Below are 15649 nucleotides of genomic sequence, written 5' to 3'. Positions count from 1 at the left end.
GGTAGCCGTAATCTGGGAAATATGAACCCAAAAGTTTGATTAGGAGAGGAATCTAGTTTGTAGGGATCCAAAGTTTTAAATTTTTTGCGTATTTCACTATATCTTAAGAACTTTTTAAACGAATTTTAAAAAAATGCGCACAATTAAAAAATTCGATTATCCACAGATTATTCCATGCAAAAAATAACTTTTAATAAGTGTTATCTATTTTTTTATTATTTTATATAATAGTCGAAAAAATCTTGAATTGTAAGTTATTAAAATTTTTACATTATTTTAAAGAATATAATTTTACATGACAAAATACAAAATTTGTGCAAAATTGGTCGAGTAGTTCCTGAGAAATTTAAAAATACGATTTTATTTTTAAAAAATTAGATTCCTCAGGAACTATTCGACCAATTTCGCTCAAATTTTGTATTTTACCATCTGGAATTACGTTCTTAAAAATGATAAAAGAAATTGTACACATTACAAGTAAATTTTTTTACTTACATTTAAATTAAATAATAAAAATGTTTTAAAAGTTATATTTTGCAAAGAATTATCTTTGGGTAACCGAATTTTATAATTGTGTGTAAAAAATTTTTAATATTCTTAAAAAATTCTTGAGATATACGTAAAAAGTCAAATTAACATTAAGGGGTCAAAACTTTGGACCGCTCTCCTAATCAATCTATTGGGACTGTATTTCTCAGATTACGGCTAAGCCGATATTTTGGGTGTCAGATATCCGAATTCAACAAAAAAAAATGACGTTTATTCAAAGAAAGTATGTTTTTGTGTCTGATTTCGTAACTTAAAATATAGTCTGCGCTAATTAATTAGCATATTTGAGGTACCCCTCGAACCATTGAAATTGAGTCCTACAACGTAACAATCCGATTAATTGATCAAAAGTTATTTAGGTGGTCCATTTATTTATTTTTTTCGCTCACTATACATTATAGAATAATTTAAGCAGCCAAAGAATAAAATTACTCTTTAACATATCGTATAAAATTGATATCATAATTTAATACAATTGAATTATTAAGTACAAATATTTTATTCTTTTAAATTGACAAGTCTGTTTTTCAGAATTTATTCAATGTGATTATAAATAAATCCATTCTAAATTGTTCTAAAAAGTGCTAGCTTAAATAGAATTATACTTATTTAATTACTTATATTTTGATCATTTAATTGCATAAAGAACGTGTAAGCTGCGAGTTATTTAAATTTTAAATGCATATTGTACTTTTTGCAACATTATCATCAGACATTGTAGCGGAAAATATGGGTCTTGGATCCAGTGCAATAAACATTGCATGCATTGCACAACCGTTTACTGATTGCATAATAATTTAGAAATTAAGCATGACAAATTATTTATTAAACATTAGTGTAGAAATAAATGTCGGTGCAATTTTTTGTATGAATTTTTTTACTTTATTTATATTTTTCAACATTCTGAATTTGCTTTGAATACTGGATAAGTTAAATTTTTATTTTGGTAGGTGTTGGCATCGCAATGGCTATTGTTTCAGTTGTGATTGCAATTTATTTCAACGTTGTTATGTCTTACACCTTGTATTACATGGCCCAATCACTGCGTACCGATGTCCCTTGGAAAACTTGCAGCAGTTGGTGGGGGGCAGATTACAACTGCTATGTTCGCCAAAGTAATCAGGTAGAAAAAATTTTAATAATCTTTGGATTTTATATTTTTTTAGCTCCTTATATTTTTAGATCTGTTAATACTTGTAACAGAGAAAGGTGTTATGTCAATATGTGTATTCTGTTGGCATTCGGAAACTATAGAAATGACGTCACTGGAACATTTCTTACCCTACCTTTGGTGCAAAGCTCGTGTGTTAATGCAGTAGTAGAGCATTTTTCGTTCATGCAGTTGATGAAATGAGATAGAAATCATATATTTATAAAAAGACCTTTATACTCAATTATAGCTGCATTGATATGGACTCGAAATATTATTTCTTCGATTTCATTGTAAAGAAGACTATAGTGAAAGATATCCCCATCATATAAAGGTAGTTGCGAAAAATATTCTTTTCACCATAAAAATTAACGCAACTAGAATGAGTCAACAGAAAGAAACGAATACATACTTAAGTAAAACGCTGATGTAAGTAAGTGATTAAAATAATCAAAACAAACTGATCATTTACTGCAGGAAAAATAAGAAATTTTTTGGCTACCTCTAGCGCAAACGCGGGATGGCGTTCCGGTCATTAAAGCATAGCCAACTAAAAAGGGCCCCTTCTAGTTGGTCATGATTAAAGCATGCAAGTCTCTGACCTGCGGTATATCTTTGTCGCGGAAACGTGTTCGAATCCCAGTCGATACGAATTCCGCATCCGGCTTGCACCGATCACAGTGCTGACGTGAAATATCCGCAGTAGTAGACGGATAATGGGTTAGAGTCCCCTTGCCGTCAGGTTAACCGTGGGAGGTTCTCGTGGTCTTCCTCTCCATGTTACGCAAATGCGGGTTAGCTCCGTCAAAAAGTCCTCCACGAAGGCAAATTTCACCCATTACTCTATCCAGGAGTTCCCTTGTCTTCTGGATTGGGTTCAAAATTACAAGGCTACGGAATTGAACATTAGTAGTCGTAAACCCATAAAATTGCGTCGGCTGTTCAACGACAGTTATAAAACTTTAAGGCTATCCAACTTGTCGTCACAGGAAGTGGCCCTAGATTTTCTTGTTCAGTTGTTACAAATCTAGGGGTCGAGCAAGTCAGATGAAGGTGGTAATGTCTGGTTGAGGCATTCTTATAATACTCCATCTGAGCATTGCTTGTTGAAAAATGGTTCCTGGGGTCTGTACTATAAGTGGCTGAAGGATGTTACAGGCGTATCACTGGGCTGTCATGGTGCCGTTGGTCAATATTAGGGGTGGTAGCGTGTCGCCTGCGTTGGCACACCAGCTCTAGAAGCAGTGTTCTGATGTACAGCGAAGGCAGGATTGGCACTCATCCATCGTTGCCCCCGCTTGGAGTGGTGTCGACTGGATTGCACAGCAACCGAATGAAACTGGTTCGGTTTCAATGATGAATCCACATTTAACTTGGGCAGTGATGGCCATCGTATACGAGAGTGTAAGGAACCGAGGTGAACACCTCCATGATTTATGTTGTACTCTAACTGAGCGTTGTAGAGCAGCAAACCGCTTCTATAGCTAGTGTGATGATAAAGGGCGCCATCGGATGTGACATACGATCAAACCTAATATTGATCCAAGGAGCTATAACAGCTCAGTTGTAAGTTATGTTAATAAGAAAAATAAAATTCATTTTCAGAAACTGATTTTCAAATTATTAATTTTTTCGTTAGCATTTTCTTATATTTCAGAATTTATTTTTCATTTTAAGTACTTTTTCTGTAGAATGTTGATTTTGAGAAAGTTTCTTTACGGCTAACATTCATTACATAAAAAGTTAATTATAGAATTCTTTAAAATTTTGGATAATGTTAGCGATGTTTTGAAGTAAAAGATAAGGTCTAATTGTGAATTAGTTATTTTTTATCAAGTTTTAAGTAAGAATATTTGCAATCTTTCTTTAAAAATTCGATATTAAACAACGTATTTAACTTTCATTCATTGTTTTCTTTTTTCTTTTTTAAAGATTTTAGTTCAAATTACAGGTAATAGAAATGAAACCCATTGCTCTAGAAATGAAATTTATGTATTCAATGGGTTGTAAAGTTGTTAACAAAATATGAAAAATTTGTCAAATTTGCCCTTATTTGGAAAAAAAAAATTTTAAATTTTTAAACTTGACTTTAAATTTACAATTTTATGACCCCTGCTTTCCAAACGTAAAATTCAAATTTTAATGGAGCTTTTTTCTAAAAAAAGAAAAATGTGTCGAAACCAGTCGGATACCTTTAATTTATTAAATCGCTGACTCTAATCGATTACATTATTCTTAAATTACAATTTTAATGCTCCTAGTTCTTAATTCATGAGAATTTGATTATTAGATCATTGAAAAATAGTTTCAACTTTCTGTTTGTTATACAATAACGGACTATAGTTAATTCCGCTATGAGAGTAAAATTTAATAATTAAAAAGAAAGAGAATAAAAAAAATGTATTTCGAAACTTATATTACATGAATTCGATTAATGTCTTAAAATCAAAACGAACATTTTAGTCACATGCTATTTTTTTAAATCACTTTTGTATCATACAACATAGTCTTTAATTTAATAGTCTTTATTTAATAGTATTTTTCATAGTCTTTAATTTAATTTTCAGACTCTGTGTCGAGAGGTGACTAAAAACTTGGTTTCAAAATACCTACAATTAGACACTATTCCAGAAGTACAAGAAGATATTCAGGCCGTAAATATCACATGGAAAGAAAACACAATAGCGATATCGTTGAAAGAATACAACAACGCTTTCGCAAACTGCAACAATAAAACCCAAACAGCATCTGAGCAATTCTGGGAGTAAGTTATGCATATAGTTATTTTTATTATTTACATTTTCTCTGCACTTTCAGCCCCCCCCCCCACNCCCCCCCCCACCAAAAAAAAAGATTCTCTGTGGTTTTAACAACAGCTTCAATGTGTTTGATCTCGATAATGATTCTCATTTAAGTATTAACTTATGCAGAATCATATACAGATTGAAATAACTTCGTTTCATAAATTTTTTTAATTAATTTAGGATACTCTCTATAGCTCAATATCTAGTTTGAAAAGTACTTTTTTAACTATAAAGATCCAAGTTTACAGCCTAAAGCACACTTAAAGCACATGCTGGGTGAACTGGTAATAGGGACGAAGTTAAGCGTGCAATTCTTTCGAAAAGTTACGTCTGGAAACTTTTGCCACTGGTAAAGTCTGTATTTTTATATTTCATTTATTATTTACCGTTTTTCTCTTTTTCGGTGTTTATACACATGTATTTAAAAAAAAAAAAAAAGGTAACTGGTGTTTAAACATTTTTGCCGATTACTAACTTAGTCACTTTTGGTAGTATGCTTAACATATTTTATTTTTATCTTAAAAATTAATAATAGAATTAAAAAATATGGATGGTGACTGAATGTAAATAATTGGTGATTGAAAAGGGCTATAGATGGCGTAGAGCAGAACTCTTTACCTAAGACAACACTTCGCATGCTTTCACCATTAGCATGGGGAGAGTCATAGGAGAAGGAAGTACGTCAATTTCTCTCTTGATTTTCAAATAGATTAAAACTTTCAAGTTAGGAAACTATACGGAACTGAAAACTACATAGAACATAGCTCTAAAAGAAAGCGTTTTGAAAGTTTTAAAAAATATTTGAGGCAATTAAATACGAAAAATATTAAGAAGGGGGAAAATATCGTAGAACATTCCTATAGAGAAAAAAAAGAGGAGAGGGAAAGGGGTAGGGTCAAAAGCATGGAACCGGTCTTCTCCCTAGAAGGCGTATTCGAGCGTTGCGGTCGCGAATAACAAGCCTCCTAAAACCAGGAGAATTTTAGAAAACTTCAGGTGCATCCCTCAGCTTATATGCTTACGAGGCAATGTAATGAACAGACTTAATATTCTAGGAAGTTTTATTATTGCGATTTGTGTTTAAGTTAACACGAAATTTTCATAAGAGTTTTCGGTAATTTATAAATTCTAACAGGTCGTGAACATAAAGGAAACTTCGCAAAATTCAAATCACAGCATAAAAAAAATGTAAGGTTACAGCCATGTTTTGATTGTTATCCCTAATTAGGCTATATTTATGTAAAACAGCACAGTTTGTTATTTTTTGGGTAGCATCATAGAAAGCTTCCGAATTCATTTGTTGTTTGTTTCGTCATCTTTCGAAAATTCAACAAAAAAAAATTCTATTTAACATTTTTAGATCATTTTATTTTCGATCGTAGATCCACTTATATAAATGTATGTATTCCGAAAATATTTACGGGCAGTTTTATATTTTATCCTGAGTGCTTAATAAAGAATAAATTCCTTTCAGAAAATATGTTCTTCATATATCATCTGGTTTAGGAGAGTTAGGTTCCATCAAATGGGATTTAGCACTCTCTCTCTTTGTATGCTGGGTCATAGTTTACTTTGGTTTGGTGCGTGGTGTTAAATCATCCGGTAAGGTAAGTTATTTAAGTAAATTAAAAAAGCAATAATTACGTTTGTCTAAATAAAAAGAATTTATATCTAAGGTGTTTAACTTTCAATGGTGAATGTACAATTATAAAGTGCTAATTTTAATAATCATATTTTACGGTTAGAGCAAAATATCTTAATTTTAATTTATTACGGTTCTCATAAGCCTGAATACAAGTGTTTAATTACAAGAATAATTTAGCTAGAAACCATATTTACCTCAGTCATGAAAAAAGAGTAAAAACGTGATTTATTGTGGACGTAATATTTAAATTTTTTTCTAGACATTTTTTTTTTAATTTACAGGATGCCTAAAAAATGATCGAAAATGTAACGATTTGTTGAAAGAAAAACGGAAGTAAATCTATAGTATGCCGTGTTTTGCTCAAGAAACATACTTTTTTTTGTCACCAAGTTTCAAAATTTGTTGTAATATTTGTTATAACATTTGACAACGGGAAGAGCTTCTGATTGTAACAACTGACAATAAAATTAATAGACTAAAAAATGTTTTCCCTGCCATTTCAACAGAAATGTTTTCTCGTACGTCTTGACTTGATTTTCAGACTGCGCCATTTTGTTTCTACAAATATTGATTGATTTGAAAACATTATCTGATAGTTTTTCTTATTTGTGAGCAATTATGAAACACTGCAAACCTTGCATGCTTATCTCCTTCAGTTTTCCTTTGATTACTCTTACAAACTATTTTACAAAAATTGAAAATCAATTGAGTATTTAAGAATACGCATTATTTATCTATTTTGACTAGAAATGAAATAGAACATATGTTCGAGAGGACGTATACGGAAATATTTATAATTGTTAACGAATAATATATAAGTACAACTTCAAAAAATTAGAAAAAAATACGTACATTTTAAATCACTATTATTAAGGTCTAAAAATTGGAAAAAAGTTTTTTAGTGAAAATTAACTTCATTTGCTTAGTTTTATACAAAAAGCAGCATAACCGTATTACATGTTCCAAAGTTTTCCATCGATAGTTTTTGAAAATTAAAGTGATGACTTCATACCTCCACCGAAATAAACTTCCAAAGGTGCAAATTATTTTAAACATAAAATTTTATTTTTGTAGTAATTGCTTCGGTACCTCCTGACTTTTGATAATTTTCTTAAATAAAATAATCATCACGAAATTGCTTCAAAAGATATGAAAGTTATATTATAATTTTTTTTTTAACTTTAAGTATTGCGCAGTTTAACCGAAACAAGTTCTAAATTCAATCTAATCGGATTTTATTTAGAGAAAAAATTTGGAGCTCCGGGATGGCAAGTATGAGCGCGGTTTTTTATACCCTCTGATTTAAACTTTAAATACGTAAGGCCATATATTCCTTAATTTCCTGTATGAGATAAGTCAGTTTGAGTATCTGACTACATTGCTAGAACAAAATTGTTCGGATTATGGGTTAGAATTTTTTTACCGTGGGTAGTTTTCTTCCCCATTTAACACAGTTCCATTGAATGGTTTCTCATGTAGAATGCTTCCTTTTTATTTTGGATTGTTTTCAAAACTATAAAGTTACGGATTTTGACCACAATTTAATTTAACGATAAACATTAACCGAAAATGGGTCGGCTGCTCAATGGTAGATCTGAATTGTGTCTCAACGTCGTGAGAAAAAAAAACAAGTAATGCTGTCGAAAATAGGACAGAAATCAGATGGATTTAATAAAATTTCTCTCTTACTATTTTTGCGTGATCTTCAATGAAGAAATTTAAAAATTTGCATATATTCTATAACGGTTCATTCACATTCATATTTTGGCTTATTACTTTCAGGTTGTTTACTTTACGGCGACTTTTCCCTATGTCATACTCATTATGATGGTTGCTTATGGCTGTTCTTTGCCAGGTGCAATGGAGGGTTTGAAATATCTATTTGTTCCAGATTGGAATAAGCTTTTTCACATTCAGGTACTTCTTAAATGTTTATATATGTTGCTTTTTAAGATTATGAAGTAGCACCTTTTCTAAGACGTACATGGAGGAAAGAAGTTCACTTTGTTTAAAAGAAAAAGAAAATATTTTAAAATACCCAGTCATACAGAATGTCTTAAAATTATGTCTCCAATTTTGATGAACCTTATATAAATTATATCATTTCTGTTGCTAGCATAATGACTTACAAGTTTAAATTTTTTTTAACCAGATCTCGCTGCTGATTGTAAAACCAATATTTTAAAAATAACGATCATTTGCAATAAATATGTGGCACAGTCTGAAGGAAAATGTAAAGCGCCTGTGACAATATATTACAATTGCAATAGTTTTACGTTCAGCAGAAGGCGTTGTTTTGTTTTTTCAATTTACAATCAGCAGCGCCATCTGTTGCCAAACTATGCAAATAATTTTGTAATTTGCTACTAATAAAATCTTAGTTTTCTAAGCAAACGCAGCAAATTATACATTCTTCCGTTCTTTTTTTAAAACGTTTATGAAAAATATTGTTTGTTACATTTGAGACTCCTAGCAGCTACAAAGAGTTACTTTTGTTAAAAAAATTCTTACGTTGCAATCCGAGTCTTCTTTAGTAAATCAACAGTTTACAAACACTTTCGAGTGCAGTTTCTGTGCTATTCGCGATTAAATAACATGTCTGAGAAAGTTCAACTGTGATAATGTGTGTTGCGAAACTAGATCCCAGTACTATGCAGGGCCAAGATGCAGATTCACCCCTCGAATTACTGTGAATCCTGAATACTAATAGCAAATATTACATGCCATTAGATTTTTTTAAAAATATTTTTCTTTAAACCTAGGGTTTATTTTATGTATGTGTCGATCTATACGGGTTCGACGAACATAATTTTTTTTTTGTAAGAGCTTAAATAATATTAATCTGTTCTGAAGAACTCAATTTGATTACATGAGATTGGAAGAAGCTATAGTTTGATGTTTAAACATAGAGTGACTATGCCTAACAAAAGCAATGAATTTTATTTAGGTGTGGCGGACAGCAGCTGAACAATTGTTGTACTCTCTTTCTATAGGTTCTGGTTGCCTGATTATGCAAGCAAGCTACAATGCATTTGATAACAATATATACAGGTACACATAATTTTTTTTTATTATAACATAAAATTAACTATTATAGATTATTAATTGTATACAGGGTGTTCTGTAAAAAATTATTAGAAAATTAACAATTATTAGCAAACATAAAACTAACTCAATTTAGATAAATAAAAGAATGGGTACAAATGTGCAAGAACAGTCAATCCAGTCATGTACTTTTTATGATGCGCCTTATCTCCTCTCTAGGTTTGTAACATCCGTACTGAATCTCCCTGGATATATAAAATCAATTTGGATATTTTGGATATATAATCATTAAGCTGAAATTTCTCTTCAAAGAATTTCACACTGATTTTGGATTTTTAAAACAGTTTCAGGGAAGGAATTTCGACGCATTCATTTCTCCCTCACTTTTCTTTCGACTTATTAGGTGTCGTAAGATCAAAAAAGGTTGACAGACTCAGTCCTCATTTAGCTTCCTAAATCAAAATGATGAATTGATTTTCCGTTTTTTTCCTTCCTCAGAGATGCCATGTTTGTTAGCTTACTGGATTTTATTACTAGTCTGCTTGGAGGAGTGACAATTTTTTCTGTGCTTGGTAACTTGGCGACGGAAATGAATATTGATATTAGCATTGTAGTCAAAGGAGGTAAGATTTTTGCTTGAATATTTTGGGTATAAATTATAGTGGGGGGCGATTTTTTTTTGTAGCATGGGACTCAGATTTTAGATACTTTCATATCGCTAATTTCAAATCTGTGATCGGTTCCTTTCTCCACACTAGATTTTTTTAAACTAACATGTTTCAGACTAATTTTTTTTTGTTTTTTTTTTGAAATGTCATTGTAGGTGGCTACGGAAGTTTACCCTATTATGACTTGCTCAGAAGCACACAAAAGAAACAGTTAATAATAGGGTAGAGCACCCGTGGTATGACACTTTTGGGCATGGGTTTTTCACATACTAGGACTCAATCTTAATGTCTCGAGGGCTTCATCTTAAATATGCTAATTTATTAATGTAGACGATATTTAATTTTTTTTATTACTTTTAATAAAATAATGTATATTAAAATTTCATTTTGCATGGAATTATCTTTGAGCAAAAGAATTCTTTAATTCGCTTAAAAAGTTCTCGAGATATGGCGACATACGCAAAAGAAAGATTAATATTAAGGAGTCTAAACTTACAACCATTAAGATTGAACACTGGTACGTGAGAATTGAATAAAAAGTTATTGAGGGTGCTATGTTTTTATAAATTTGTTTGCTGTGAATGTATTTTCCTATATGATTTTCATATTTGATAACAATTATTGAATGAGATAGCTTCTTTCTAGAGCATAGACAAATACATGCCTCTTCTCCCCTCCCCCCTTTGCTTAAAGACAGTTTATGAAGAAAAAAAAATCACTCGTTTTAATATTTTCAGAGCGTTTTAAATACCTATATTTCTCTCTTTCAATATAGAAGCACACAACCGCAGGCATTAAGAGTATCTTCAAACGAAAGTGAATCTGCATCTTCCAATTTTTCTTCAAGGTAAAAATAAAAGAAGGGAACAATTAACTATAGCACATGGAAATATATTTTCTAGAACTGGGCATATTTTTCAAAAAAATGTTTTATAACCGTCGTTGAACAACCGACCCAATTTCAGGTTTACGACTACTAATGTTCAACTCCGCAGCCGTGTAAGTTTGAACCCAACCCAGAAGACAAGAGAACTCCTGGATCAAGTATTGAGACAAATTTTTCTTTCGTGGAGGACTTTTTGATGGAACTAATTCGCTTTTGCATTACATGAAGAGGGAAATCTCCCACGGTTAGCCTGACGGCAAGGGGACTCTAACCCATGATCTGTCTACCACTGAGGATATTTTTACGTCAGCACTGTGGTCGGTGCGAGCCGGGTGCGGAATTCGCTATCGCTGGGATTCGAACTCGGATCACTTCATTAGAACGCGAATGCTCCTGAGTCATCATGGCTCTTTCAAAAAAATTTGTAAATTTTTCAGATGCAATTGTAAATAGAAAAACTCCTGTTGTGAAATTAAAAAATCCACGTTCGCTTCATTCAATCAAGGTTTCTAGGAAAATTCATTAAAACTTAAATAAGGAATGAAAAACAATATTCAAACTAAGTTTTTGCCACATAAGTATATCAATTTTGCTCCTTATAGTCCTATGTAATAATCTCTTCCTTCTACCATTTGGTGAAATAATATTAGAAAATTAAATTTTTTTTTTAATTAGGAGTATCATTAATGTTAATAGCTTTTTTAAATTTTAAGTTCAATTAACCATGTTTATTTGTTTGAGACAAACAGCAATTTATTTTTATTTATTAGATATATTTTTATTTTTTCAAAGTAAAGTTTCTCCCACAAATACCCACTGTGTTCCAGAGGGTCATAGAGTTCAAATTTCATGACCAGAGGCATGATGGAGGTAATTTGGTCAGCACTGCACTCCAACCGGTTTTATTTCCTAGACAAGCTAGAACCCATCGATTTGCTTCAAACCACCACTGGGAATCGAACCCCCCAGTTCTTTACAAGTACAGTACCTTAACTACAGACCTAATTATTTTTTTTTCTCTTCTTAATAACTCCAAATTTTCAATTTGGATAAAATTATGAATTTTTAATGGTCACTCGAGCGTATTCAACGGATCTTTTACAAAATAAAAACCCACAACTGTAAGAACTCAGATAAATTTTTTGTCATAAAAAGTAAAATATATTTTTTACTTTATTAAATTGTATTGTAAAACATAATTTAGGTTATTTTAATCATATTTAAAGATTTCAAATATATATTAATGTCCTTAAAATTGAAGAATTTGGAAATGGTTATCAGGGGTCTGTTTAGAAGGAATTTGGGTCCGTTAACGGACCCTTCACAAAATATCTTTTCATAAAAACGGACCCTTCACAAAATGATTTTTCTTTTAATCGGACCCNTGAAGAATTTGGAAAATTGGAATTGGTTATTAAAAATTGGAGAATGTTTCAACTAATCATTATTACGATATTTATAATATTCATCACTAATTTACGAGTTGTAATGGTTTACACAGGACAGGGCTTAGCCTTCACCACCTATCCAGAAGCATTAGCAAGGCTTCCCGTACCTCAACTGTGGTCTGTGTCATTTTTCTTCATGCTATTCTTGTTAGCTATAGATAGTCAAGTAAGTACAGCATGTATTGTTTTTAGAGTGGCCAGAACCTATTAAAACTTTAAAATAATTTGGCATATTGTGTTTAATTGAATAGTCAATTTATAAGAGTAGATATGGTTTCTGCAAAGTAAACTTGCAATTATAAAAATCAATTTGCAGTGATAGAGCAATTAATATGTTAGGGTAGGTATTCTATCGGCGGCATAAACTAGTGCATTCTGGGAAGAAATTTTTTTTTTTTAGATAGAAAGTAAAATAAATCATAATTCTGAAAAAAGTCATTTATCATTTAAATTTATTGTTCTAGTGAACTGTTAATTGAATTATTCCGAAGTATACAAAAAAATCGCTGCAATATAGCTTATTTTTAATGAAGTCTCCTTTTTTTTTTCGAAAGGTGTAAGGTTGAACTAGCATTAGCTGCAATTTTTAAACTAGAAGAAAGGAAAAGCAAACTTTTTCCACTATACATGTTACATTAATATTTTTTTTAATGTATTAACATTTGTATAAATGGTGACCCCAATTTGCAAAAAAAGGAAAAACTCAATGAACATAGAGAACTTTGTGATCTTTTAAAATACAACTTAACGGCAATATGTTGATTTGTCAAGGTTTTAAGCGCAGACGACTTGAAAATGTGGCTAAAAGAAAAACGCTTTTTGGAAAAATTCAAATACTAAGATACAAAAAAAAAAAACCCATTTAATGTTTAACTTTAAAGTATTAAGCCACGGTCAAGTAAATAAGAAAAAAAATTTGTTCCAAAATAACCACTTTGTCTTAATCTTTTAAGAAACAATTGAAAAATATGAAAATGCTTGTTCTGATGTCACCACCCTTTCATAGTTTTCTAAAATGTTCCTTTCAAATATTTTTTAATAAATTGGCTTTAAATAGTTTTTAGTTATGATTTTAAAGTAATTGTATACGTAACACTAAATAAACTGGACACACACAACCAAAAATAATGTTTTATTAGTAAGAAATTTGTTATTTTTAGAAATTTAAAATGTAAGTTTATATAGCTCTTACTTTAGTTTGTGAATTAACACTCGTGGTTGTTGCTTGGAGTGGATATTAGATAGTGAAGAAATTATTGACACAAAATTTTAATATAGCTCTCAGCTTTTTTTGAATTCATTACCTGTCTTTAAAAATGAAAATAAAATTGGTGTAAATATAAGGCATGTCTTTACATTCAAAATTGTTTTATTTTACAGTTCTCCTACTTGGAAAGCTTCTTTACAGCCATATATGATGAATTTCCCCTTCTCCAAAAGCGAAAATCTCTCATTAATTTGTTCTTTTGCATAATTCTCTTCATTTTGGGATTGCCATGCGTTACAGAGGTATGAATCAAGTACTCTTATACTTTCAAAATTAAAATTAATAGCAACATTTTAGTAAATTTAGAAACACCTTCTTTCGACAATTTAATGACATCAGTGATCTGTTTTAAGAACACATTGAAAGTCACTTCAGTCATCGATGACCGACACTGGCCATTTAGGCCATGTCAGTCATCAGTGATTGATAGTGTAAAATATGATGTAAATCTAAAAAAATACATTGTTTTGAGTAATCACTATAATTTACTTAAAATTTATATTTATTTCAATCTCTTAGTTGTGTACTTCCCATGGCTGTACCACAATACGAACGCTTCTAAACAACGCGTGTGGCCCAACAGGGATTTCCTTAAAAATGCGAGCCGTTTTCAACGTGCTAAAAGCATCTTATTTAATGAATTGGCAGAGAAATAGAGTACTATAAATACAGGGTGTACTGTAAACACCACCCTTGATATATATTTTTAGAATCCTTCTCATAAAAGGAAGTTATAGTATTACTAGTGAAGGTTGCAATTTAATAAATATTTAAGCGAGAAAAAATCTAGTGAATCAGACATTTAGAAGTTATCAGAGAAGATTCAGACATTATTAGCGAATCAGAAGAATTACATTTAAGTAATATTATTCCTTGTTTTTTTTTTTTTTCATATAAATACAAAGCTATGGTTTCCTTTGTTCTAGTGTCATGATTCTATCTTTTTACCATATTTTAGAAGTTAGGCCATTTTTTAATCTCAATCCATGAAATTTTCATAGTTAGTTTTAATGATATTACTGTAGAAAGAAAATTTTTCGATTACTTGTTCTTCTACATTTATTCAGATGGAAATTAAAGAAATTTAGTTTTCTAACGCTCTAATTAAAAGCAAAAATATATTTTGGTATTTTTTAATTATAAAAAAGTCTAATTTTTCTTTTCATATTCAAAAATTTATCAATAATTTATTTTGTAAATTAAAAAATTTTAAATAACTGCAAATTTGAAAAATTATTATTCAGAAGTGAGTTGTGTTTGGAAGATTCTACCTTTAACACAGAAAAAAGACACTGCTGTTTCATTGTATTATAAAACCATAAATTATTGAAATGCTAAATATACTTTTCCTTATTTTGACCTAAATTTATACAAAATAATGAAAATTATGTTTAGTAAAAATTCTGCTCCAAAGGGTTAAGATATCAAATATTTATTAAAATAAATCTTATTTTGATTTCAAAAAGACATATTTTAATGTACAGTTTGGATTTATTTTTTTAAATAAAGACTACACATCTAACAAGTTAAAGATAATTTATGCACAAAGCAATACTTTAATTATGCGAAAAAGGTCTCATCTGATAGGAACGGCTAATCTACAAATATAATTCTTTTCAGGTTTTGTTTTTTTGATCCCTTAATTCTATTCAACTAATATTTTAGATATTATATAGATAATGACATTTATTGTTTAAGATTGATACACAATAAACTAAAGAATGAAAATTCATAAATATAATAAGAAATTTAATTACACAGAAGTAAAACTTATTTTGCATTATTGCATATTTTATTAAAAAACATTTTAAAATATCCTGTCACATAAGAAGATACATTTTATTTATGTAACTGATTTAAGCATAACAGTGAATACATCTTTTGAAATATACTAAATGAAAATGTTTGATATGTAAAATATTGCAGGGAGGCCAATATGTTTTTAATTTGATGGATACATATGGAGGAGGCTTTGCTGGTATATGTGTAGCAATGTGTGAAATTATAGCTCTCATGTGGATATATGGTGAGTATGAATCACATTATTGATACTTTATTTTAAAACATTGAGTGCCATGCGTGTTTCTAATGAAAGGTCAAGTGCTGCTTTGAAGCACTTGTATTGTGGTAAAGCAATGAGAAGTGAACTACTAACATATATAAATAAATAAAATTATGATTTGTAAT

At 30.4% G+C, this 15649-nt stretch overlaps 1 protein-coding gene across 2 annotated transcripts in view; it reads left to right on the top strand.

Annotated features, from left to right (window-relative positions):
• The window catches only part of LOC107441018 (sodium- and chloride-dependent glycine transporter 2), a 33113-nt gene that overhangs the window by 8663 nt on the left and 8801 nt on the right, over positions 1–15649 (top strand). For both annotated transcript variants that reach the window (XM_021147542.3, XM_043039171.2), the window contains exons 4-12: positions 1500–1672; positions 4267–4463; positions 5978–6110; positions 7931–8065; positions 9096–9199; positions 9692–9816; positions 12249–12361; positions 13576–13704; positions 15389–15488. In XM_021147542.3, coding sequence (XP_021003201.2) covers positions 1500–1672; positions 4267–4463; positions 5978–6110; positions 7931–8065; positions 9096–9199; positions 9692–9816; positions 12249–12361; positions 13576–13704; positions 15389–15488 — 1209 coding nt within the window. The remainder of the gene's footprint in view (positions 1–1499; positions 1673–4266; positions 4464–5977; positions 6111–7930; positions 8066–9095; positions 9200–9691; positions 9817–12248; positions 12362–13575; positions 13705–15388; positions 15489–15649) is intronic.

Source organism: Parasteatoda tepidariorum, chromosome 4 (assembly GCF_043381705.1).
Source record: "Parasteatoda tepidariorum isolate YZ-2023 chromosome 4, CAS_Ptep_4.0, whole genome shotgun sequence".
Lineage (NCBI taxonomy): Eukaryota > Metazoa > Arthropoda > Arachnida > Araneae > Theridiidae > Parasteatoda > Parasteatoda tepidariorum.
This window is presented reverse-complemented; position numbering and strand designations above follow the sequence as displayed.